The sequence below is a fragment of the Mobula birostris genome, chromosome 27, assembly GCF_030028105.1.
Source record: "Mobula birostris isolate sMobBir1 chromosome 27, sMobBir1.hap1, whole genome shotgun sequence".
Taxonomy (NCBI): Eukaryota; Metazoa; Chordata; class Chondrichthyes; order Myliobatiformes; family Myliobatidae; genus Mobula; species Mobula birostris.
This window is the reverse complement of record NC_092396.1, coordinates 1,771,418-1,798,001: the sequence shown is the minus strand read 5'-3', so window position 1 is coordinate 1,798,001 and position 26,584 is coordinate 1,771,418. Positions and strand designations below refer to the sequence as shown.

The 26,584-nt window shown below is 44.2% G+C and overlaps 1 protein-coding gene across 1 annotated transcript; it reads left to right on the top strand.

Annotated features, from left to right (window-relative positions):
* The first annotated feature begins 219 nt into the window (after positions 1-219).
* On the top strand, positions 220-23,278 carry LOC140188466 (protein polyglycylase TTLL10-like). The gene is made up of 11 exons (XM_072244756.1): positions 220-331; positions 2,339-2,477; positions 8,084-8,202; positions 9,862-9,982; positions 11,566-11,654; positions 12,183-12,354; positions 13,109-13,280; positions 14,293-14,433; positions 16,030-16,146; positions 22,286-22,379; positions 22,503-23,278. The coding sequence occupies exons 1-11, from the start codon at positions 220-222 to the stop codon at positions 23,006-23,008; spliced, it is 1,782 nt and encodes a 593-aa protein (XP_072100857.1). The 3' UTR covers positions 23,009-23,278.
* The last annotated feature ends 3,306 nt before the right edge of the window (positions 23,279-26,584 follow it).

Below are 26,584 nucleotides of genomic sequence, written 5' to 3'. Positions count from 1 at the left end.
AGCGATCCATGGACCTTTTACCTTCCCTGATTGTTAATGGATCAAACATTGTCCGACTTAATTAAGGCCACTTTGTCAAAGACAGCAGGTATCTGTTGAGTGGGGAATAATGCTGACAGTTTCCAGCCTAGGGCACGTGTCATAAACCATTCATGCCTTGCTGTCCCTGGCTTACAACATGAAACATTTCAGTAACGGGACGCTCAGGCCAAGGGAGATATGGCCTTAACTCCAGATGAAAATTACTATTCCAACACAAGAGAATTACAGAACCATCTCTTAAGCAGTCCGCTTCACTTCCCGGAGGTTAAGCAGCGCCAGAGATCAACAGGTCAGTGAAAAATTGGTCCGTGTGTGAGCCCAGGGTACTGCACTAACTGCCAATACCAGAGGAAATCTCAGGTAGAACCTCCCACTGTTTGAGAGCAGGAGCAGGATTGGTGCTAGGGGTGGTTCCTGGTCAACCTGGACTCGATGGGCTGAAGAGCTTGTTTCATGCCATCCCTCTCGACTCTCTAGCACTGACGTTTTGACTCCCACAGGTCCAGACGTCAAACTGATGTTCACAAACAGATCCTGAAGGAATGTGTACGCCTTCACCTGTTAACACTTCCACTCACCTACAGGTACCAAACGGAGTATGAAGGACAAACATCACAAGACAGGGAGAAAGGGTGGACTGAGCTCACAGCTGGGGCTTCTCCTATCTGATATTATTCTTAGTCTTGTCACATATTCCTTACATCACAAAGACCTTACGTCTCCTGGAGCCACCACCATCACAGACTGAGAATGGAAAATAATTTGTAAATATTTGCCACAGGTAACCACAATACTGGGTCAATGTCTTTTCATCTATGCTTTTCCTTTTAGTTAGAACTCCCGCCCCACCCCCCAGTAACCTCTTACTTGGACATAGGCAGCTGACAGCAGCTCACTGGAGTCCTCTGGCCTGGGCTGAAAGATGATCAGCCCTGTGTGTCCACTTTCACCACGTGACTTCATATATCTTCTAGATGAAAATCCTTCCTCTTCTCAGGCATTTCTGTAGTTCTGAATTTTTACAGGATAGGTTGCTAGCCCCAAGCCCAACCCTTCCCCTTTCGTAGCCAGGCTTAAGACCACCCATGGTGGAGTTCTGCTTTCATTTTGCTGTTAGTAAAACCATTTCATCACCAGCTCGCTGGATCTACACCTCAGCCCATCCTTATCCCTACTTTTCTTCCACTCTGATCTATTATCCTGATCTCTCCTGGCCATTCCCTGCTTCCAGACTCTGTCATCATGCCCGAGCTGATTCCCCCATCAGTTCTTGCCTTGCTGACTCAGTGTTGCCATGTCTCTCTCTTTCTGTTACCTCTTCTCAACCTCAAACCACCCTCCTTCTCCAATTCTGGCCCCTTCGTTCTTCTTGATTTTCTTGTTATCATTGTTTGCCGTGGCCTCAACTCCCCAGTCCTTGGTTCATTGGCCCTTCCCTGAACCTTCCACTGGATTTACTGGATATAACCTCCCGAAAATCACATTTAGAACCATTGCAGTTGCTCCGTGTTGACTTGCTGGTAATTTCCACATCCACAGTAGTGAAGTCTTTTATACATTGATGTAGTTGTTATTCATTGGACAAAGTCTAGCCACAGATCATCGGGACTTTAAGACCCGGAATATACAAAATCAATTGAAAATCTATCAAAATTTTAAAGAAATAAAAATTGTAAATAAATAATTTTAAAACACTTAACAAAATATTAAAAATGCTAAATTAAGCTAATTTAAAAAGTAGACTATTTGTAGTTAACCTTCCTGCTTGTAAAGCTTCTCATTGTTTCCATCGCTCACTGAACCTTGAACAACGGATACTCTGTTGTAAGCACAGGGAATCTGGGAAGGTTGTGAAACTCCACAGAGTCCACCATGAGTGCGAACATCAGGAAAATATCGGCATGACCGCCACACCTTTGAGCTCCCTCACATACACAGTAATTCCAAAGCTGGACATCACCAATCTGTTGCCATTTGCCTCTGGTCCAGCCCATTTCTTCTGTTTCATCGGTCTGAAAATAATTGCTCCTCCAGGTTTAATTTACAGTTGACCCATTTGAGACTTTTTTTTTTGGAAAGATGCTGTTTATCATTCTGACCAGTTGACCAGATTGATGACACCTGCTCGGTACAGAGTAAAGGTTTTAATCCCAAGTCTCAATGTTTGATGGATCAGGGCATAGGTTTGGAATTTATGGGGCATTTGTTTCCTGTTGACCACGGCTAACACTTCTCTCTTGTCTGCCTTGGAACTGCTCCGTCCCATCGGAACCGGCCAATGCATTTCTCCCTGAAGGCCTCTGGGCAGCTTCCAGCTTCACAGATCCCAAAGCTATCGACGGGGTGAGCTCCAAGACAGCCAGACACCGGAGACTACTTGGCCTCAGGGATCATGGACCCTTCTTTTATGTGGGAGGATCAAATGGAGCAGATCTGTACGTATATACTTAAGTTCTGTTGTGCTCCATGCATCTCGGCACTTCCTCCTGCACCTTCCAGAGACCAGGGGAAAAGATTGAGAACTGGGGGGAGTTTAGGAACTAGAAAAAGTGACTAAATATTGAGAGAGTAAATAAAAGAGAAAAAGTAAAGAAACTGTAAGAATAAGCATGTGAAAACCAGGTGGCAAGGGTTTAGATACATTTCTAAATAGGAAGAAGAGAGTAATAAAAGAGAATATACCTGAGAAAACTTTCAGCCAGATCACTGAGATTATGGTGAATGACCCCTCAACTCCATGCCCTGTATCCTGGCATCAGAGCTGACTGGCTGCAGAGGTGGGAGATGCACCAGCTCTAACTCCCCAAAATTCCCAGGAAGCTTCCCAGAAAACTACATGGCCTTCATTAGTCAGGGAACTGAGTTCAAGGGCTCTCAGGCAATGTTGCAGCTCTATAAAACTTTGATTAGAGCGCACTTAGAGTACTGTGTTTAGTTCTGGTCACCTCATTCTAGGAAGGCTGTGGAAACTTTAGAGAGTGTACGGATGGGATTCACCTGCCTGGATTAGAGAGTGTGACTTTTGACAGAAGGTTGAGTGAGCTAGTGTGTTTATCTATGGAGTGAAGGAGGATGAGAGGTGACTTGATAGAGATGTACAGGATGCTGAGATACAGATCGAGTGATGAGGGGGCTCCATTTTCACAGGGTGGAAATGGGTAATACAAGTGGGTATCATTTTAAAGTGATTGGAGGAAAGTATAGAGGGGATGTCAGAGGCAGGTTTTGTTATGCTTCGTTAACTCCAAAACATGAAAAATGATTGAAAGAAATACAAGGAGCTGGGGATAACTCGCGTGCTCTCCATTTTTACTTTCAGTGAGGCATCGCACATATGACGTGGTGGTGTTCTGATGTACATTATTCACGTACTTTTACATATAAGCTGTATACATTCTGTAAACAAACAAAGAATGTTTAATCAGATAACATATTGGCGATATTGCTCAATTATTACTAAAATAATAACACAACAGGCATTTTAAACAGACAATGGTAGGTACCGTGAGCATTGCTGGAGGCAAGGGTAAAGGCAGATGCATTAAGGACTTTTAAAAGATTATTAGATTGGTACATGGATGATAGGAAAATGGAGTGTTATGTAGGAGGGGAGGGTGAACTTGATTATGCAGTAGGTTACTCCATTGTGTGCTGCAGGACCTGTACTGTGCTGTTCTCTTCTAAACAGAGCTTTGACCAGTCCGGCCACCGGAAGTTTGAGAGGAGGGGATTTCACTCAGATCCACTACCTCAGTAGAAAAGAGTAAAGCAAATTACAGTGACATGAAAGGGGAGCTAGCCAAACTAAATTGGAAGGAGATGATGGCCGGGATGAAAGTAGAATGAGTTTCTGGGAAAAATGAGGAAGATGCAGGATAGATGTATTCCAAAAACAAAGAAATATTCAAATGGCAAAATAGTACAACCGTAGCTGACAAGGGAAGTCAAAGCTAATTTTAAAAAAAGAGAGGACATACAACAAAGCAAAAATTAGTGGGAAGACAGAGGATAGGGAAGCTTTTAAAATCCTACAGAGAGCAAATAAAGGAATCATTAGGAGGGAAAAACTGGAATATGAAAGCAATCCAGCAAACAATATCGAAGTGGATAGTAAAAGCTTTTAAATTATGTAAAAAATAAAAGAGATAAGAGTGGATGTAGGACTGCTAGAAACTGAGGCCAGAGAGATAATAGTGGGCGACAAGGAGATGGCAGATGAACTAAATGAGTATTTTGCATCAGTCTTTCTGTGGAAGACACTTGCAGTGTGACAGATGTTGTAGTGTGTGAAGGAAGAGAAGTGAGTGCAGTTACTATTACAAGGGAGAAGGTGCTCAAAAAGCTGAAAGACCTAAAGGTACATAAGTCACCCAGACCAAGATGAGAACTGCACCCTAGTGTTCTGAAAGAGAGTAGCAGTAGAGATTATGGAAGCATTAGTAATGATCTTTCAAAAAACATTGGACACTGGCGTGGTGCCAGAGGACCGGAAAATTGCAAATGTCACACCATTAAGAATGGAGGAAGGCAGCAGAAAGGAAATTATAGACCAGTTAGCCTAACGTCAGTGGTTGGGAAGATGTTGGAGTCAACTGTTAAGGATGAGGTGATGGAGTACTTGGTGACAGAGGACAAGATAGGACAAAGTCAGCATGGTTTCCTTAAGAGAAAATCTTGCCTGACAAACCTGTTGGAATTCTTTGAGGGAATTACAAGTAGGATAGATAAAGGGGATGCACTGGAATGTTGTATATTTGGACTTTCAGAAGGCCTTTGACAAGATGCCACACATGAGGCTGCTTACCAAGTTAAGAGCCCATGGTGTTACAGGAAAGTTACTGGCATGGTTAGAACATTGGCTGTTTGGTAGGAATAGGAATAAAATGATCCTTTTCTGGTTGGCTGCCAGTGACTATTGGTGTTCTGCAGGGTCAGTGTTGGGACCACTTCTTTTTATACTGTATGTCAATGATTTAGATGATGGAATGCATGGCTTTGTTGTCAAGTTTGCAGATGATACGAAGATTTGTGAAGGCGTAGGTAATGTTGAGGAAAAAAGAAGGCTGCAGAAAGATTTAGACAGATTAGGGGAATGGGAAAGGAAGTGGCAAATGAAATACAATGTTGAAAAATGCATAGTCATGCACTTTGGTAGAAGTAAAAAATGAGCAGACTATTTTCTAAATGGGATGAAAAACCAAAAATCTGAGATGCAAAGGGACTTGTGCAGAATACCCTAAAGGTTAACTTGCAGGTTGAGTCCGTGGTGAGGAAAGCAAATGCAATGCTAGCATTCATTTCAAGAGGTCTAGAATACAAGAGCAAGGATGTGATGCTGAGGCTTTATAAGGCCCTGGTGAGGTCTCAACTTGATATTCTGAACAGTTCTAAGCTCCTCCTCCAAGAAAAGATAAGCTGGCATTGGAGAGGGTCCAGAGGAGGTTCACAAGGATGATTCTGGGAATGAAGGGATTATCATACGAGGAACATTTGATGTCTCTGGGTCTGTGCTCGCTGGATTTCAGAAGGATGGGGGGGGGTGGTATCTCATTGAAACCTTTCAAATGTTGAAAGGACTAGACAGAGTAGATGTGGAAAGGATGTTTCCCATGGTGGGGGAGTCTAGGACAAAAGGGCACAGCCTCAGGATAGAGGGGCGTCCATTTTAAACAGAGATGCAGAGAAACCTCTAGCCAGAGGATGGTGAATTTGTGGGATTTATTACCACAGGCAGCTATGGAGGCCAGGTCACTGGGCATATTTAAGGCAGAGCTAGAAATGTTCTTGATTGGACATGGCATCAAAGGTTACAGGGAGACGGCCGGGAAGTGTGGCTGAGGAGGAAAAAAAAAGGATCAGCCATGATTTAATAGTGGAGCTGGGTTGATTGCCAAATGGCATAATTCTACTCCTATATCTTTTGATCTAAAAGGGAGCAGTGGGTAGTGGCAGCGTAATTGAGCTCTGGCCAGCGATCAATCCACAAATGAGATTGATTAGCAAGAGCAAATTAAAGTAAGGCAGGGGCAAACACAGTGGCCATCTTCTGAGTGGACAGAATCAGAGTGGTGATCTTGAGGCTTCAGCTCTTTGGGGCTTCGTCGAAGAAAGTCTTCAGTCAGAGAAAGCAAAAACAAAGAAGAAGAAACGCTCTAAGTTAGGTTTTTTTCTCCTTTCCTTCTTTATATCTTCTCAGTTAGGACAGTAGAAATGCCAGGCAGGATAGTGGAATGCTGCTTTTGCAGGATGTGGGAAGACAGGGAGACCTCCAGCTTCCCTAACGACTACAACTGCGAGACTGCATAAAGAAGGAAAACAAGTAGTGTTTATAGGTTCATGAACTGTCAGAAACCTGATGGTGAAGGGGAAGAAGCCATTTGTGAATTGTTGAGTGGGTGTTTTCATGCTCCTGTACCTCTTCCCTGTTGGTAGCAACAAGAAGACGTGTCCCAGCTAGTGAATGTCATTAATAACCAATGCCACATTATTGAGGCACCACCTTTTGAAGATGACATTGATGGAAAGAAGGGTTGTACCCATGATAGAGTGGCTGAATCTCCAGTCCTCTGCGGCCTCTTGTGAAGAGTGGTGAAGGTCTGGCGAAATGATTTTATGTCACACTGCAGCCTTCTGGCTTGTGATCATTATAACTGGCTATCAAAAGCCAGCTGGTGTGAGAGCCCCTTACTTTTTCCGAGATACTACCCCTCAGGCTGCGCATCAAACCCAGTCTGGTGTCCTGGAGACAGTCCTTGCCCTGGCAACACATTCAAGGATGCGTGTCCTCTCCCATCAACTCTGGTACCTGGACCTTTCCTCCTCATTCTCCATGTGCATTTTGGCACATTGGCATTATGTCATAAATCAAGGTACCGAGAACCGGAATTGGGATCTTATGTTGAGGTTGTGTAAGACATTGGTGAAGCCTAACTTGGAGTATTGTGTGCAGTTCTGGTCACCTACGGTACCTACAGAAAAGATATCAATAAGGTTGGAAGAGTGAAGAGAAAATTTACTCGGATGTTCCTGGGAGTAGAGGACATGAGGTCTGAATATGCTACCACTTTATTCCCTGGAGCGCAGGAGAATTGGGGAGATTTGATAGATGCATACAAAATTATGAGGGATATAGACAGGGTAAATGCAAGCAGCCTTTTTCCACTGAAGCTGGGTGAGACTAGAAACAGAGGTCATGGGTTTAGGGAGAAAGGCAAAATGTTTAAGGAGACAATGAGGTGGAATTTCTTCACTCAGATGGTGGTGAGAGTGTGGAACAAGCTGCCAGCAGACGTGGTGGATGTAGGATTGACTTCAACATTTAAGAGAAACTTGGTGGGGTACATAGATGTGAGGGGTATGGAGAGCTATAGTCCAGGTGAAGGCTGGTGAGACTTGGCAAGTTAATAGTTTGGCAAGGACTAGGTGAGCCAAGGTACCTGTTTTTGAGCTTCGGTGCTCTATGATTCTATGACACTATATCCTTTCCTTCTTCCCCCAGCACTCTCCTCCAGTAGAACAACAGAGGAGGGGTACTTTTCAGCCCCTGAGATATGGACCACCATGCAGGGCAGTAAGTTAAATCCTTGGGCCACTTCAGTCTGATGCTCAGAGTAAAACCAAGTCCCTCTCCCATCAGTAGCAGCAACAGTGACCTCCTTCATCTTCAATTTGGGTTGATATGGAATCAAAAAGCATGAAAAGCTCTGGATTTTCAGCATCTGCCAAATCTCTTGTGGTTATCAAAATGTGGGATATGGGGCGATCTGTGATAACTTGGAATGATCTCTGATGATCTAGGTGTTCCACCCAAAAGGCTGCAGAACTGGTCCATATGGTACCTCAAAGAGCAGTTGGAGAAGGTGTGCAGAGCTTGGGAGAGGAGGTTGGTCTGTGCCACTAAACTGTGTGTCCCTTTGGCCCACACCATGCCTTAAGTCTCTTCCTCTCCGCATGGGAAGGAAACTGCAAATTGGTCTGTTCTGTTTGTGCCTTTCCCTGGTGGAGATACAGGTGAAAGTCCAGCTGTTTCTCTTTAATGCAGAGTGGCTAATTACTGCGAGATCAAGGGATGGAAGAGAATCTATGACAACAACCGAGGGGACTATTTATTCAAATGGTCTGAGCACAAAATGGCTACCAACTACCAGAACTTCCAACCAGGTAAGAACAAAGTCAGTCTGATAGCTCTGGAGCGACTGGAACAGACATGGGCTGTGCTGGAGAAGGATGAAGGTGGAATTAGAAGTGTAACAGATTATCATGATATCTGGTTTATCAAAGGGTTCATGTACTCAGCCTACACAAAGACAACAACTTACAACATGTTTGAATCTTTTATACAATTCATTGGTAAAACATCATGAGATTTTTCATTTCTATTTGAAAATTTTTACATTTCATTGTTCCTATAACTTTAGTTGAAAATGAAGTTTATTTCATATTTTCTTTGAGTATCCATTTTCAAAATCTTAAACTTGTAAATGTTGTTGGTTTTTATAAGACCATAAAATATAGGAGCAGAATTAGGCCATTTGGCCCATCGGGTCTGCTCCACCATTTCATCATGGCTGATCCAATTTTTTTCTCAGCCCCGGTCTCCTGCCTTTTCCCCATATCCCTTCATGCCCTGACCAATCAAGAATCTATCATCCTCTAACTAAAAAATACATGAAGATTTGGCCTCCACATCTGACTTTGGCAAAGAATTCCACTCTCTGGCTTAAGGAATTCCTTCTCATCTTCATTCTAATAGGACTGCAGCTAAGTGTCACTGGACTTGCGCATTGTCAAGCAACAGAAGAATTTTAAAGGCAAGATTTTGTTCCCAGCAGTAGTGTTCAGCCTCAAAAGCCAAATGATTATCAAACCAATCTTCAAAGTATTGACCAGTGACCCATGCTTTCTTGTTAGCTGCACACTGGACAGGAAGCATATTCTTACTCAAATCCTAAAGAGCACGGGGGTTAGACTGTAAGAGAGGCTTCATCTGACAGTCTCCTTTGGCATTGGAACACATAAGCAAAGTCAATCTATCTTTTGCTGCCTTGAAACCTGACGCAGTTTTTTCATCCTTACTTATGTAAGTGTGTTTCAGTATACACTTCCAAAAAAGCCCGGTCTTGTCTGCATTAAACCCCTGCTTTGGTGTGATGCCTAACTCAGCTATCATAGTCCGCAACTGCACAGGGTAGTGTCCCAGAGCTGTGTTACCTTCACCTGACGCCACCCTGTTTATAATTTCCAACTTTTTTTCCAAGTGTTAAAGCGGTTCTCTGCCGCTTGGCTGATGGCCCAGGACTTGACATTGGATGCTTAGGAGGCATAGTTAAATATTTCAAGCACAAAATCACTGCACCGTGCGTAAAAACACAAAAGTTTAAAAGCACAAGACCGCACATCCACACACTACCAAAACCAGTGCCAGTCTAGAGAGAGTGAGACTGTGAGGCGTGCACACGTGACTTGTATTGGCAGGAAAGCAGTGCTCCTCGTATAACCGTGAGTTTTGGATGCATATAACGAGAAGCTGGTAGAAATAGGTTCCTCGTATAACTGTGACTCCTGTCGTCACCGCAATTACCATCAATGGCAGAAGGTGAACTGGGAACTGATGCTCAGTAGTTTTATTCCTTCACAGAGTAAAACACAGAAAAGGTAACAAGTGGAAAATCAGGAGATAAGAGGAAAGACTGGAATGAAAGAGAAGGGAAGAGGTTACTAAAATAAGCATTGTTCATATAATCTTCAGAAGAGATCTCAGTGATGCATCCCGTCCTCCCTCTAATATTCTGTTCCTTTTTGCTTGTCTCCTGCTGATAGGTAGGCAGATTCTCAGCCAGATCCCAAACAACAGGATACTGACCACTAAAGTAGGTCTCTGCACTTCCCTCAAGGAGTATGAGAGAATAGCAATGAGATATTCAAAGGGCGTGAATTCACAGTGAGTATTGTTGCTTGTGTCTTTGTGTACTTGTCAGTAAAAGAGGTGTGGTGCGGTAGAGAGCAGCACAGGCGGGAGGACATAAACTAGCTCTGGAATTTGTGGTGACAGTCATGGGCTGCCCCCAGCACATCTTTAGGTTGTGTAGATAGTTCATGTAAACGACACATTTCACTGCATGTTCTGATGTATACATGACAAAGAGATTGTGATCAGCAAAATTCCAAATACATTTACTATATACCATATACAACCCCAAGATTCATCTTCTTGCAGGCAGCCACAAAACAAAGAAACACAATAGAATCTATGAAAAAACACACATAACAAAGACGGACAAACGCTCAAAGGGCAAAACAAGAGGACAGATCGTGCAGACAGTTTAAAGAGGTAAATAAATATACCGAGAACTTGAGCCGCAGTGGTCCCGGAAGTGAGTTCACAGGGTTGCGCAGTCAGTTCAGCGCTGAAGCGAGTGAAGCTGATCCAGGAGCCTGGCGGCTGCAGGGCAACATCTGCTCCCAAAGCTGGCAGCAAGGGACTCAAGATGCCCGTGCTTCCTGCCTAACGGTAGTACAAGAAGAGAGGGAGACAGACAGACACAGGCAGGTCTTGGCCTGTGCAGAGTTGCGGGGCTGAACATCCTTTCATTTTCCACTCTCACGCCTTAACATTTTAATCTGGTTTGAAGCCCGCCCCGGCTATTTCCTCTGCCCTCTCTTCTGGCAATAATGGCTGAATTTTGCCCACCTTAAGCTGCCATAACTGCATTTAAGTTTGCTGACTCCTTCAGGAGATCATAAAATCACTAGCACATTTAGACCAACAGCTCCCAACCTGGTATCCATGGACCCCTTGCTTAATGGTGTTAGTCCATGGCATAAGAAAGGTTGGGAACCTCTGGTTTAAATGGTTTAAAAGTACAGTCTCAATGGGAAACTGCAGGCTGGGGATTGCAGCGATTGTAGTTCAAAAGGAGTACATCTTTGAGAGCTGCCCACAAAATATTGCCATATATCGCCACTGCCATCTTGTTCCTGTCACGTTCCTTGGCTGACATTTCCCCACCCCTAATAGAGGTGTTCCTTATCCACAGCAAACCAGTGAAAGGACTCAATGTCTCCTGACCCTTAATTAATCATCATCTGGATAATTAATTCCATCCTTGCAATGAAAAGGGTAATTTCATAAAAATACTCGGGATATCCCTTTTCTCACTTCTTAGTACTCTTTGAATAACTTGATCTTTCTGAGTCTGTGGTATGGACCAAGGGTCTCCTTCTTCACATAGTCTCCTATCTCCAAGCCAACACGCCTTGTGTCAATGTGTCTTAATCCTCTGGACCAGCCTCCCATGCACAACTTTGTCAGAAACTTTCCTGAGGTCCGTGTAAACCGCACCTACCTCTCTGTCCTCATCAGCTATTTTAGTCACCTCATCATCAGAAATCTCAATATTAACAGGTAATTTATTGAAACTGGGATCTCCTGCCATTCTTGCAACCTGCCTGGAAGTTTTGACTTTGCATCAGAAGTTGCAGGATTTCACAGGCTGACTGACTCTTTGTTATTCTGTTTCTCAGCAAGACCATCAAATTGGGTGAGTTTTTCCCCGAGTCGTACTGCATGGATGTGAAAAGTGAGCGACAGGCTTTCTTTGATGCCTACAAAGGTAAAACCTGTCTTCTTCCCAATATTTTTCCCAAATTTAATCTTGTCATCATCCTTCCCTTTCCTCTCCTCTGGCTCCTCATTCCAAGGACCACGTGGCCATCTCACCAATCAATCATCCCTCTCCCACCCTTACAGACTCACAGAGCTTCACTCTTTGGCCACTTGGCACTGAGCTTAAAAGTAAATCATTCCTGAAACTCCAAACTTGGTAAGTTCCTGAAGGAACAGTTTGTCTCAGGGAGGGACAGAACCAAGGAGACGTGTTTGCTACGGGCTGAGAAAAGTCTTGCCTGGGATTCACATTCCTAATTCCTCCAGCCTGCAGAATGTCCACATCCCTTCATTTTCTGCACATTTCTATAACCAGCTCTGTATATCTGTCTCCAGCACCACCTCAGAAGCACGTTCCTCGTCACCCACCATCCTTTGTATAAAAACCTGCCCTGTTGACCAGAACTGTGGTGACCACGGACAATGCTGTTTCTGTTTTTACACTTCAGTTTCAGATTCTTACCTTTTCTCACAGCTGGTCAGATTTGGATTTGTAAACCTGGCAATTTACAAGAGGGACGAGGAATCTTCCTCCTCAGGTCCAGGAATGATGTGAAAGTACTCCGTGAAAAGCTGCAAAGTGTGGAAGACAACCCGCTGCTCAAGCCTACACAGTATAATTCCATCGTCCACAGGGTGGTGCAGAGGTAAAAGAGGGCACAGTAAACCAGAGATCTAACAACCTGGGATTCCACTAGCCAGAGCTGAGAAAAATAAGAGAGCTCTTCCTGGTGCAAGTACACTTTACAGGGTTGGTACAGTGACTGGGGAGTGGAGAATCAGCAGGGTGGTGTAGAAACAGAATTAGGGCTAGCCATTCAGGCCAGGGACATTACAAAAGTTCTTTGCCTGGACAGAGAATTTCATTTATTTACTTTTATTTATCGATACAGTGTGGAGTAGGCCCTTCCTGCCCTTCAAGCCGTGCCCCCACCAGCAACCTCACACCCCTGATTAACCCTAGCCTAATCACGGGACAACTTACAATGATCAATTCACCTATCGGGTATGTGTTTGGACCATGGGAGGAAACCTAAGCACCCAGGGGAAACCCGTGCATTCCACAGGGAGGATGCACAGACTCCTTACAGAAGGGCACTAGCATTGAACTCTGACCTCCAGGATGCCCGAGGTGCAATAGTGTCATGTTAACAGCTACACTACCCATGGAATGAAGCGAATTGTGGGCATGTGTTCAGCGTGGGGGAAGGGAAGTTAAGGTATAGATAGCCTGTATTTTCAGTAGTCTGATGACGCGAGCACGGGTCTTGTCCAACCATTGAGAAACAATTTAAAAGTCAGTGCACTGAGGACACAGTCACCATGGGAAATGACATCACACACTCTCCTATCACAGAATAATCAGGGTTGAGTTGAAACGTCTGTATGATTTACTCTTAGATACATCAGCCGACCACTGCTCTTAGATGGCAGGAAGTTTGATGTCCGCTCCTTCTTCCTGATCGCCTGCACCTCACCATATATGGCCTTCTTTCACCATGGTTACGCCAAGTCAACCTGCAACGTATATAGCCCGGCTTCCGATGATCTGACAACTCACCTGACCAATCAGGCAAGTCGAATATGCACGTGATGATGTCACACCCCTCGGCACATCCCAACTGGGTCTTCATGTGTTTCCCAGGATCCTAACCGATAGACTCATTCCTCAGAACGGCTGAACCTGTACAGCAGTAATCAGACCACCAGTCAGTGCGGCATCAGGATTAAGAAATGGGGGCCCAGGTAGCTGGCCAGGTCAAAGCGACAAAGACACGGTGTGAAAGGGAGAATGTAGGAAAATGTGGTTGAGAGGGATAATAAATCTGCCATAATGGAATGGCAGAGCAGACTCGAAGGGCCAAATGGCCTAATTCTACTCCTATGTCTTCTGGTCTTATGGACACAGTGTCCCATTCTACTTGGAGAGCTCAGCTGGCGACTGGGAGGAAGGCCCGGGCTGGAATGAATGGGTCTGCTTTTCATTCCATTGGAAACCAGAAAATAAACATGGTATTGCCAGAAGCCAGGAACTTCTGGACAGGAAAACCCCATCCTCTTGTTTCCATTTCTGGGAACCAGTTCCAGGTTTGGCCCAGACATGGGGTAAATGGCATGGTGATGGGGAACTGAGTCACCCACACAGATCTCATTGACCCACTGTCTGCCTGTTCCCAACTGTGCCACTGTACCTGTGAGGCTTTGAACCACTTCAAACTGACGTGCCTATAGTACTAGGGGTAAGGTGCAACTCCTCCTCATTTCATAGAACATAGATCAATACAGCACAGTACAGGCCCTTCAGCCCATCATGTTGTGCTGGCCTTTCAACTTATTCTAAAATCAATTTAACCCTTCCCTCCCACATAGTCCTCCATTTCTCTATCATCCATTTGGCCATCTAGCATTAAATGTGCTTAATTAGAGATATGTACTATATTGGCCTCTGGAGTACTGTACCACCCCTGGCAGTGAGGCTCTCACACTCAACAGTCTCTGTATAAAAAAACCTACCTCTGACATCCCCCCCCATACTCTCCTCCAGTCACTGTTCATTTGCTGGATCTGTCTTTTCTTACCCGCAGTTCATTCAGAGAAAGAACCCCAGGTACAAGGACATGAAGGAAGACACAATCTGGTCCATGGAACGCTTGAATGACTACATTAATGAGAGGTACATGGAATCGAAACATCTCCCAAAGGACTGGGTCTTCATTGATTTTACTGTGAGCATGTTTTCTGTCCCTCATTTAGTCATATTAGCACCAGAGTAGTGGCCTACAGAAGGCAGGGGTGTCAGGTAAGGGACAAGAGAGTTAAAAGACATTTGTGGAATCTTTCTTCACCCTGAGGGCAGGTGAAATCTGGAACATATTGCCTAAGTCACTAGTGGACGCAAATACTCATTCGATCATGGAATCGTACAGCACAGAAATGGGGCCTTGCAGCACACCTCAGCAGCACCAACCCTAATGCCTCTCTATACCAACATTACTCTAATACTACACTAACATTCCTCTAATACTACACTACACAGCACTACACTAACACGACACTACACTCTCTACACTACACTGGCATGACACGACACTGCACTGACACCACACGACACTCACTACACTAACACCACACTACACTCTCTACGCTACACTAACACGATGTGACTACATTTCACTGTCTACACTAATCCCATCTGCCTGCTTTAGAACTGAATGCCTCTATCTACATCTTTCTGATCCAATTATCTCTCCAAATGCCAAATAAATATTGCAGTTATATCTGTCTCCACCACCTCCTCTGGCAGCTCGTCCCAGACATTCACCATTCTGTTTGGAAAAACCTACCCCACCAATCTTTAAATCTCTCCTCTCTCACTATAAACAAGCACACTCTAATTTTAGTCTTGCTTAAACAGGGTAAAAGATCTCATTTAAAATTAACACAGCCCATCCAATCTCACTTTATATCTACAGCCCTCTCTTCCAGGTAACAGTTGGCAAATCTCTTCTGCATCCTCTCTGTAGCCATCACATCCTTCTTGTAGTGTGGTGACCAGACTAGTACACAATACTCAAAGTGTAGTCTAACGATGCCTTGTACAGCTACAACATGACGGCCCAAATTAGACTCAGTTTCTTCGTCTGAAGGCTAACTTACCAAACTCCTTATTCACTACTGTATCGACCTGCAACTCCATTTTCAGAGTGTTTTGAACTTGTGCCCCGAAGTCTCTCTATACATCAACATTCTAAGGTCCCTTCCATTTACCCTACTAGAATTTATATAAAGAATTATATATAGCACTCTACCGGAATTTAACTTCATAATGTACATTACCTCTTACTCGTTTAGATTAAATTCCAGCTGATCTTTGCCCCATCTGTATTACTGGACAATCTTCTTCACTCTCTACAACTAATGAAATCGTCCTGTCTTCAAAAGCATTATGTCGTCATCCAAATCATTTATATAAATGACAAAGCACAGAGGTCCGAGCACTAATCCCTGCAAGACAAAACTGATTACAGAAATTAAAACTAATCTGCAGATATTTAGAAATTTGAAATAAAACACGAAATGTTAGAAACATTCAATGGGTCAGGCAACATCTGTGGAGAGAGAAACAAAGCTAACATTTCACACCAAAGACTCTCCAACCTTTCTGGAGAAGGGGGAAACTATGTCTAACATTGCAGAAAGTGGGGGAGATAGAGAGAAGAAGGGGTTGTCTGATAGGGTAGACATGAGGGTTAATCTATTAATATATGTTAATGTATTAACATTTATTCATGAATATGATTGAGAACAACTTTTTCCCTCAGAGGAGAATGCAGGAGATCATGAAAACTTGTTTAAATTGTGCCAAGACCAAACTGGACTCAAAATTGGGCTTCTTTGACCTCATGGGCTGTGATTTTATTATTGATCAAAATTTCAAGGTGATTATCATTCTCATTTTCTTCCGTTTTTAACTTTCTTTACATTCTGTGTGAGTGCAAACCCATTCATTAGAAGACTGAATAGAAAGGGTGTATACCATATCTATCTTCAGAAAGCATTTTCCCTCATAACAGGCATTTGAAGATTCTAACACTAGATTGTCTCTGCTTTAAAGAAAAAGGGAACTTTAAGGCAATATTGCAAATAAATTCTTTAATTCTCCGGGTAGCCATAAAACCAAGAACAGAAAGGCAGCACGATCATCAAACCTAAATCCCATCTCCCCACAAAAGAAAAATGAGCAAAACAGATCAGGTACACCAACCCCTCCTCAAATCCCTCCTCCGACACAAAAAAATGGAACAAAATGGATCAGGCACATTGACCCCAAAATCCCACTTCTCACACACAAAAAAAGAGTATAGAAAAAACTATAAGCCTGAAGAAAAGAGTCTATATTCAAAGTCCACAGCCAAAATGCAGAAAAAAACCTGGGCAACATTCTCCAGGCAGAGAAGCAGGCTCTCCCCTCTCTGGTACAGAGCAACCAACCAAAAGGCCAGCAGCTAGCACTCACCCTCTGCATTCGCTTCATGGCGTCAATGAATGCAGGTTCATTGTCATGTTCCATTTGAGCCAAGTGCCAATCACCATGGCTATCTACGCTAACTGGCTGCATCACTGTCTGGTATGGAGGGGCTACTGCACAGATTGGAAAAAGTTGGAAAAGTCATCTTCCCTATCCAGGTCTCTCATAATTTTATATTTGTCCATCATTTTACCTCTCAGCTCCTCCAATCCAGGGGAAACACCCTCTCCAATCTCTCATGTTGACTTAAACTCTCCAATCTCTCCCATTGACTCAAGCTTTCCAATCCAGAGAAAACGGCCTCTCTAATCTCTCCTGTTGATACATGACCTCCAGTCCAGGGAAGACACCCTCTCCAAGCTCTCCTGTTGACTGAAGCTTTCCAATCCAGGCAACATCATGGTGAATCTCTTCAGCATCTTCTCCCCTTTAACTACACACCTCCTGTACTGCTGACAAAAAGTAGTAGATATGGCGGAGTCCATCATGGGTAAAGCCATCACTACCATTGAATATATCTACGTGGAGTGCTTTCACAGGAAAGCAGCATCTTTCATTAGGGACCTCCATCATCCAGGCTATGCTCTCTTCTCACCGGTACCATCTAGGAGATGACACAGGAGTCTCAGGACCTGCACCACCAGGTTCAGGAACAGTTATTACCTCTCAACCATCAGGCTCTTGAACTAGAGTGGATAAACTTCACTAGCCCCATCACTGAACTGTTACCACAACCTATGGGCTGACTTTCAGCGACTCTTCATCTCATGTTCTCGATGTTTATTTTGTATTTCTTCTTATTATTATTATTTCTTTCTTCTTCTTTTTGTTTTTGCACAGTTCAGTGACTTTTGCAATTTCGTTGTTTGTCCATCCTATTGGATGTGGTCTTTCATTGATTCTATGGTGTTTTTGTATTTACTGAGAATGCCCACAAGAAAATGAAACTCAAGATTGTATATGGTGACCTATATGTACTTTGATAATAACTTTACTTTGAACTGTGCACAATACTCCAAGTACGGCCTTGGCAGTGACATATATGTATAACTCAAAGGTTCAAAGGTTCATTTATTAAGCATGTACAGTATGTATATACAACTCTGAAATTCATCTTCTCCAGATAGCCACAAAACAAAGAAAGAAAATGTAAGTCATTCAGACAGAATCATCAAATGCATCCCCCCCACACAAAAATGAATGGCATCCCGATCATCAACCCCCAAAAAAGGGACATGAACATCGACCCCTCCCAAAAAAACCCACACAAAAAAACTAACATAACACAATAGAACATCAACCCCCAAATACCCTCCCTTCACACAGCAAAGTGGAAAATGAACAGACAACAAAAAACACAGAATATAAAAACCGTAAGTCTGAAAATGTCCACAGTCCCTGAACACAATAGTGCAATCTGTAAACGCAGAACCACGATACCTTCCTCCAATATCACCGACATTCATCGAAAGGGAGGCCTACATGCCTGCCACAGCAAACCACACAGGTCACTCACAGACTCCATCTTGACAGCAATCATAAGGAATACAGTCAGTGTTGAACTCACACTCGACTTCCACATTTGCCTTGATGTCCCAATCTTCCTCGAGGCATTAATCAGCGATAATGGATGCTTTAATCAGCAAAATGGAGTCGAACATGCTTCTTCACTTCGAGGCCATCCGAGCACGCGCTCGCTTCCTGGAATCTTCTCAGGGACAGCAAAGTGCTGGATCTCTCAATTGCAACACAATCGTCACTCAACTGTAACACAATGTCCCAACTCTTGTACCCAAAGCCTGAACTATATGCCGCCTTCACTACCTTTGCTGGCACTTTCAGGAACTCTGTACCTCTGGTCAGCGACACTCCCAGAGCCCTGCCATGCACTGTGTTTGTATGGCTTAGCTTCGCAATGCAGGGGTTATGATGTGGTGTCATGACACAAGACATTGACCACATCTTTTCACCCCCACAGAAGCTGCTCAGCTCACTGAGTTCCTCCAGCAGCATCTTTGTTTTTCGCTCCAGATTCCAGTTTCTGCCGTCTCTGTGTCTCCATTCTACCTCTCTGAATTCTCGAAAGTTTGGCCACTCTGAAAAAGTTAGTCATAGAGTCATAGAATGCTACAGCACAGAAACAGGCCCTTTGGCTCATCTAGTCCATGCCAAGCCATTATTCCTCCTAGTCCCATCAACCTGCACCCAGACCATAGCCCTCCATTCCCTCCCATCCAAATTTCCCTTCAATGTTGAAATTGACCTCACATCCACCATTTGCACTGGCAGCTCCCTCCATACTCTCACCACCCTCTGGGTGAAGAAGATCCCCATTATGCTCACCTTGAACATGTCACCTTTCACCCTTAACCCATGACTTCTAGTTCTCATCTCACCCAACATCAGCCAAGTTCCCAACCACGTTTTCCTCTCTCACTCTTTTCACTGTTCTGCTCCACATCCACATTCCCACTGAGACTCAGTCCCGAAGCAGGGTGTCAGCCCAAAGCCTTGGCATCCGTCTGCCTCCGCAGATACTATGTACCTGATTTGTGGAGCTTGTCTTTGTATCACTTTGAATGTCCCTGAGTTAACTTCCATTCCCTATCCCCGTGCCTCTTTCCCATTTGCTCTAAATTCTATTGTAGTTTTAGACAACCTCTTCACTGTCCACTATACCACAAACTTTGCTGATATGGGTAATCTTATTAATCCTACCACCTAGCTCCTCATCCAGTCTTAACACATATGGCAAGCAACAGTGGACCAGTACAGCTCCTGTGAAGCACCACTGGTCACAGGCCTCCAATCTGAGAAACAACCCTCCACTACCATCCCATAAACTTGAAAACCAAATTTGTATCCAGTTTGCTGGCTCACCCTGGATCCCATGTGATCTAACCTTCTAATCCAATCTACCACACGGAATCTTCTCAATGGTCTTGCTAAGGTCTATGTAGCCAAAATCTACCACCTTGCCCTCATCAATCCTCTCGGCAACTTTTTCAAAAAGCTCAACCAAATTCATGAGACATGAATTGCCACAGACAAAACTGACTCCCTCAGAATGGGTTCCTGTTGATGGGCCTGGTGACGGTGCTGAGTCCCACCCAAAGGCATTTAGAGCATTTACAGAAGAGAGAGAGTAATTTGGTCCAAGAAATCCATACTATCCAACCCTTTACCACCATATTGCATCAGGTTCTACCCCGATATTTATCTGACCTCACCTTGACCCCTCTCTGTCATTCACCTGACCACCACTAGCTGCAGCCAGCACCACTCCTTCCCTCACCGGCAAATGCCTTGCTACATTTCCTGGTAACTCCCATACATTTGCAGATAGATTTAGGTCAACCTGAAAGTGAAAACCACTTCTACTCTGAAGAAACCTTTTCATAATTTCCCAGAGAACTGAGTTCCGAGGTAAAGTGCCCCAGGGTTCTCTGCTGCAGAGAGGTGACATCGCATGGGGAATAGTTCTCTTTATTGGAACCTGAGGACCGAAAGTCAGGAGGTCTTTCACAGGAGAGGGAAAGGGCATTATGTGGCAATGTTACAAAAGACTGGTTAGACAGCACTTGGTGCACTGTGTTCCAGTTCTAGTTACCACACTTGATGAAAGACGTGGTTGAACTGGAAAAAGGACAGAGGAGCTTCAGCAGGATGTTTTGTGAACTAGAGAATTCAGTTATGTGGAGAGGCTGGATATGTGTTTGTTGTCCGTGGAGTAAAGGAAGCTGATGGTGGAAGGAAGTCAGTACATGACAGTTACAGATAAGATTATCAGAATCCTCCTCTCATGCTTGGGCTTGCAAAAACAAGAGGGTAGACTTAAGGTGAGAGGAAGAAGTTTAATGAGACTCTTGTGGAAGGTTTTCCACAGAGAGCAGTTTCTATCTGGACAGCAATGGAGTGAGAACAGTCACAGCCTTTCAAAGGCAATGAAATGAAAACATACAGAAAAGTATAGACCAAAGACAGCCAAATGGGATTAATGTTGACAAGCTGAATGGCTGGCAGAGGCATGATGGTCAAAGGGCCATTTCTGTATGACTCGATGACTGGGATACTCAAAACTCTACATGGGACAGCCCTTCCTTCCTGTCCAGAGAGTCGTCATAAATGCAGAATCTGCCAGAGTCAGAGGCCTGACTGGTGGATCAGAGGGAGAAGGGTTTGTAGGCGTGAAGTGTGGAGTTGGTGAAGAGAGGGCAAGGAGGTGGGACAACATTGGTGGACTGAGAGGCAGGGCTTGCCACGAGGCCCAGATCCCATGAGGGGCAGTGAGGTTGGGCCGGAGCTGGGAGCTGATTGAGGAGATGTAGTTGGGTTAATGATGTAGCAGGATGTTGGGCACTCAGTGAGAGCTGGATAATAGTTGGGGGTCGGTAGGTGAGAGGGCAGGAAGTCTGAAAGGAGCCATTAGTTAAAGGGGAATCCTCCTGATTCAGGGTGTCGCTCTGCTGTGGGTTTGGCTGAGGGGGGAAGGTTCTCTCGTGAAGCATGGTTTCTCATGAGACGTCTATGGACAGTGTGGACATCTCCATCTCCATTGTGTAAGCAGGAGTATTGAGACAGCTACAGCATATGGCCGGAGGCCGCTGTCAAGCCCAGGAGTATTCAGACATCTACAGCACATGGCCAGGGGCTGCTGTCAAGCCCAGGATCTCCAAACAACAGATCACTGTAAATCTGGGAAAAAATGCAACAACTTCACAAGCCAAGGGGCAGAACTACAATTATCACTCATGGTTTATTTTCACAGAAGGTGAATCACAAAGGACAATACCATTGCAATTGCCAGGCAAACCACTCAGTTCTGGAAACACCCACACAAATCTTTTTCTGGAAATAATTCAGGAAAATATGTGGCTTGGGTGGTCCATGGTGGTGTTGGATTGTTCTCCAATCTTGGTAATTTGCTTGCAAATGTTTCATCACCATTTCATCACCATCATCTTTTTCTGAAGCTTCTTTCAATTCAGCTCGACAGCATGGGGCCAGTTCAGGTCAGACCATTCCACATGTGGTTGAACCATGTTCCTGTACATATTACGCTGAAGCGTTGGGCCAGAACAGGTTAGACTCTTCCACACATGGTCAAACCATGTTCCTGTACATATTACGCTGAAACACTGGGCCAGAACAGGTCCAGACTCATCCCCACATGGTCAAACCATGTTCCTGTACATATTACGCTGAAGCGTTGGGTCAGAACAGGTCAGACTCCTCCACACATGGTCAAACCATGTTCCTGTACATATTACGCAGAAGCGTTAGATCAGAAAAGGTCAGACCCATCTACACATGGTTGAACCATATTCCTGTACATACACAACAGTTCATCTGTCCTGTGCACAACTGAACATAAGAATGTAAGAAACAGGAGCAGGAGTAGGCCATCTGGCCCATCAATAAGTTGATGGCTGATCTGGCCAGGGACTCAACTCCACCTACCTGCCTTTTCCCCATAACACCATAACCCTTAATTCACCTACTACGCAAAACTGAACCTGGCTTACAAGCTGTGTGTGATTTGTTTGTAGGTCTGGTTACTGGAGATAAACGCCAACCCATCTCTACAGAGACACTCTTCTGTACTCCAGTCTCTCATTCCCCGGCTGGTCTATGAGACTCTTGGTAAGAGGGTCAGCACACACATTGTTGTTTCATTGAAAAAAACATATCTCAAATGATAGAAGGTAGACTTATTTAATAATGAAATGAGATGTAAATCAAACAATGTCCCCTCTTCATTTTCAGATGTAGTAATTGAGATATTCAAGAAAAGCAGAAAAGGGCTGCTCACCTTACCACTAGAGTCACAAAGGGAGTTTGTGCTAATCTACAATGGCATGCAAAGGGGACAGAAGTCAATACCAGGGATAGAAGATAAGATTTCCCCGATGTTTCTTAAACAAACTTCACAGCCAAAATGTTTGGTGAAAAACCCTGTCAGAAAGCAGGAAGAGTCTCGGTTGATGTCGGACCACGATGAAGTTGAAAGGGAAAGTCTTCTGAAGGTCTCTTCCCCACCACCCGGTGGACAGCTGCCGAGCATTACCAAGATCCAGAGCCTGTCCTGTATGAAACACATGGTGAAAGCCAACAACCCACCGTCTGCCAGCCAGACTGCATACTTGAAGGAGTGGAGAACTGAGGCTGAAGGCCTGATGATCCCCATGTCAGCTGTTCCTCCGTTCAACAGAAAATTCACACAGATACCTCAAAAAAGTACAAGTCTGGAAAGTAATCTATTCCTCAAGTAGAGAGCAGCTTCTTCTTTCAGTTCCCAAACCATGCAGGACAACACAGTGAAGCTTAGACAGAACTGGTAGCCAGCTATACACATAACATTGCCCCATGAGGAGAGTTTGTTTGAGTCAGGCTGCAGGAGTGCTGCGATACACTTTCTGCACTAAATACAAAATACAAAATAACTTCAAATAATGAAAATGGCAATATTCAAAAACAAGTCGCAGATGGAAAGAAGAAAAAGATCATATTGGTCTGGAAAATTTGTCTTGTCAAAATAAAATCTGTCCCATTTACACAGCCTCCTGTTCATCAGTAAAATGTACCATTTACACAGTCAACATTCATTAGTAAAATGTCCCATTGATAAATTCACTGTTCATCAGCAAAATCTTCCATATACTTAATCACCAGTTCATCGGCAAAATGCCTCAATAACACTTTCACCTGTTCAACAGTAAAATATCTCATTTAGAGATCTACTTGTTCTCAGTAAAATGTTCCATTTACCTAATCACCAGTTCAACAGTGAGGTGTCCCATTGAAACTGCCACCTGTTCATTGGCAAAATGCCCCATTTACAGACTCACCTGTTCAACAGTAAAATATCTCATTTAGACATCCACCTGTTCTCAGTGAAATGTCCCATTTACAGAGCCACTTGCTTATCAGTAAAATCTTCCATTTACCGGCTCACCTATTGATCAGTGAAATGTCCCATATACATAATCACCAGTTCAACCGTGAAATGTCCGTTTTACACAGTTACCTGTTCATCCCATTTAACACTCTACCTTTCATCAGTGAAATGCCCCATTTACAGAGTTACCTATTCATCAGTAAAATAATCCATCAACAGACTCACCTGTTCTTCAGTAAAATCTCCCATTTATGGAGTAACCTGTTCATCAGTAAGATGTCCCATTTACAGAGTCACCTGTTCACCTGTAAAAAGCCCACTTGCACTCTCTCCTGTTCGTCAGTATATTGTCCCATTTACAGACTCACCTGTTTATGAGTAAAATGTCCCATTTATAGAGTTACCTGTTCATCAGTAAAATAATCCCACAGGATCACCTGTCCATCAGTAAAATGTCCCATTTAAAGGCTCACCTGTTCATCAGTAAAAGTTTTCCATTGGACAGGAAAATGTCCCATTTAGACTTTCAGTAATTCATCTGTTATTCTATCCTTTGTTAATAATTCAGCCAATTTGATATTGATCATTTACTTCTTAATTTTTAATGTGAGTATTAGTTAATCCTCAGATAGTTCTTGGAAAATATTTCTACAGGAGTGGTTTGCCATTGCCTTCTTCTGGGCAGAGTCTTTACAAGATTATCAGTACTCTTCAGAGATTGTCTGCCTGGCGTCAGTGGTCACATAACCAGGACTTGTGATTTGCACTAGCTGCTCATACAAACATCCACCACCTGCTCCCACGGCTTCATGTGACCCTGATCGGGGCTAATCGGGTGCTAAACCTTGTCCAAGGGTGACCTGCTGCCGAGCAGAGTACCCTACACCTCCTTTGGGAGAGACTCGTCTCCACCCCACCATCCACAGTTGACGGTAGCAGTTGGTATTTTAGGGAATTGATGAGATGGCTCAGCAGATAGTCAGGGGCGATATTGGGCCCGGTCACAATCAGAGGATGGAAATTTCACCCACACTATGAAGGATGGTGCTCTCTGTCGTATCACAGTCTCTAACCCAGCCATATCTCCAATCTGAAAACAATTTACAGTGAACTGTTACCCAGAAGCAAATGAATATTAGGTGAAAGACACGGTTTTTCCCCTCAGAACCATCGCTCACTCCGGCGGCAGTCCATTGGGTCGAGGACTTGATTCACTCCATCGTTGTGAGAGCAGGTGATTTCACTTTACCTCTGCAGACAGCGTTCGCCATGTTCTGACACAGTCTCTTGCCAGTGGCAGTGATGTTCGGAGCGAGGATCTACCATGCGCACTCACTAACACACACACAACTCTAACCCCGTACACACTCACTGACAAAAACACAACTCAAACCTCACACACACTCACTGACACAAACACACTCTAACCTCACACACACTCACTTACACAAACACAACTCTAACGCCGTACACACTCACTGACACAAACGCAACTCTAACCACATACACACTCACTGACACAAACACAACTCTAACCTCACACACACTCACTGACACAAACACAACTCTAACCCCATACACACTCACTAACACACACAACTCCAACTCTGCACACACTCACTGACACAAACACAACTCTAACCCCACACACACTGACTGACACAAACACAAATCTAACCCCGTACACACTCACTAACACAAGCACAGCTCTAACCTCACACACACTCACTGACACACACACAACTCTAACCCCGTACACACTCACTGACACAAACACAACTTTAACCCCACACACACTCACTGACACAAAAACAGCTCTAACCCCACACACACTCACTGACACAAACACAAATCTAACCCCATACACACTCACTGACACAAACACAACTCTAACCCCACACACACTCACTGACACAAGCACAACTCTAACCCCGTACACACTCACTCACACAAGCACAGCACTAACCCCACACACACTCACTGACACAAACACAACTCTAACCCCGTACACTCTACTGATAAACACAGCTCTAACCCTGTACACACTCACTGACACAAACACAACTCTAACCCCACACACACTCACTGACACACACACAACTCTAACCCCACACACACTCACTGACACAACCACAACTCTAACCCCATACACACTCACTGACACAAACACAACTCTAACCCCGTACACACTCACTGACACAAAAACAGCTCTAACCCCACACACACTCACTGACACAAACACAAATCTAACCCCATACACACTCACTGACACAAACACAACTCTAACCCCACACACACTCACTGACACAAGCACAACTCTAACCCCGTACACACTCACTCACACAAGCACAGCACTAACCACACACACACTCACTGACACAAACACAACCCTAACCCCACACACACTCACTGACACACACACACAGCTCTAATCCCGTACACACTCACTGACACAAACACAGCTCTAACCCCGTACACACTCACTGACACAAACACAACTCTAACCCCACACACACTCACTGACACAAACACAACTCTAACCCCATACACACTCACTGACACAAACACAGCTCTAACCCCGTACACACTCACTGACACAAACACAACTCTAACCCCACACACACTCACTGACACAAACACAACTCTAACCCCACACACACTCACTGACACAAACACAACTCTAACCCCACACACACTCACTGACACAAGCACAACTCAAACCACACACACTCCCTGACACAAACACAACTCGAACCCCGTACACACTCACTGACACAAACACAGCTCTAACCCCACACACACTCACTGACACAAACACAACTGTAACCCAGTTACACACTCACTGACACAAACACAACTCTAACCCCACACACACTCACTGACACAAACACAACTCTAACCTCACACACACTCACTTACACAAACACAGCTCTAACCACACACACACTCA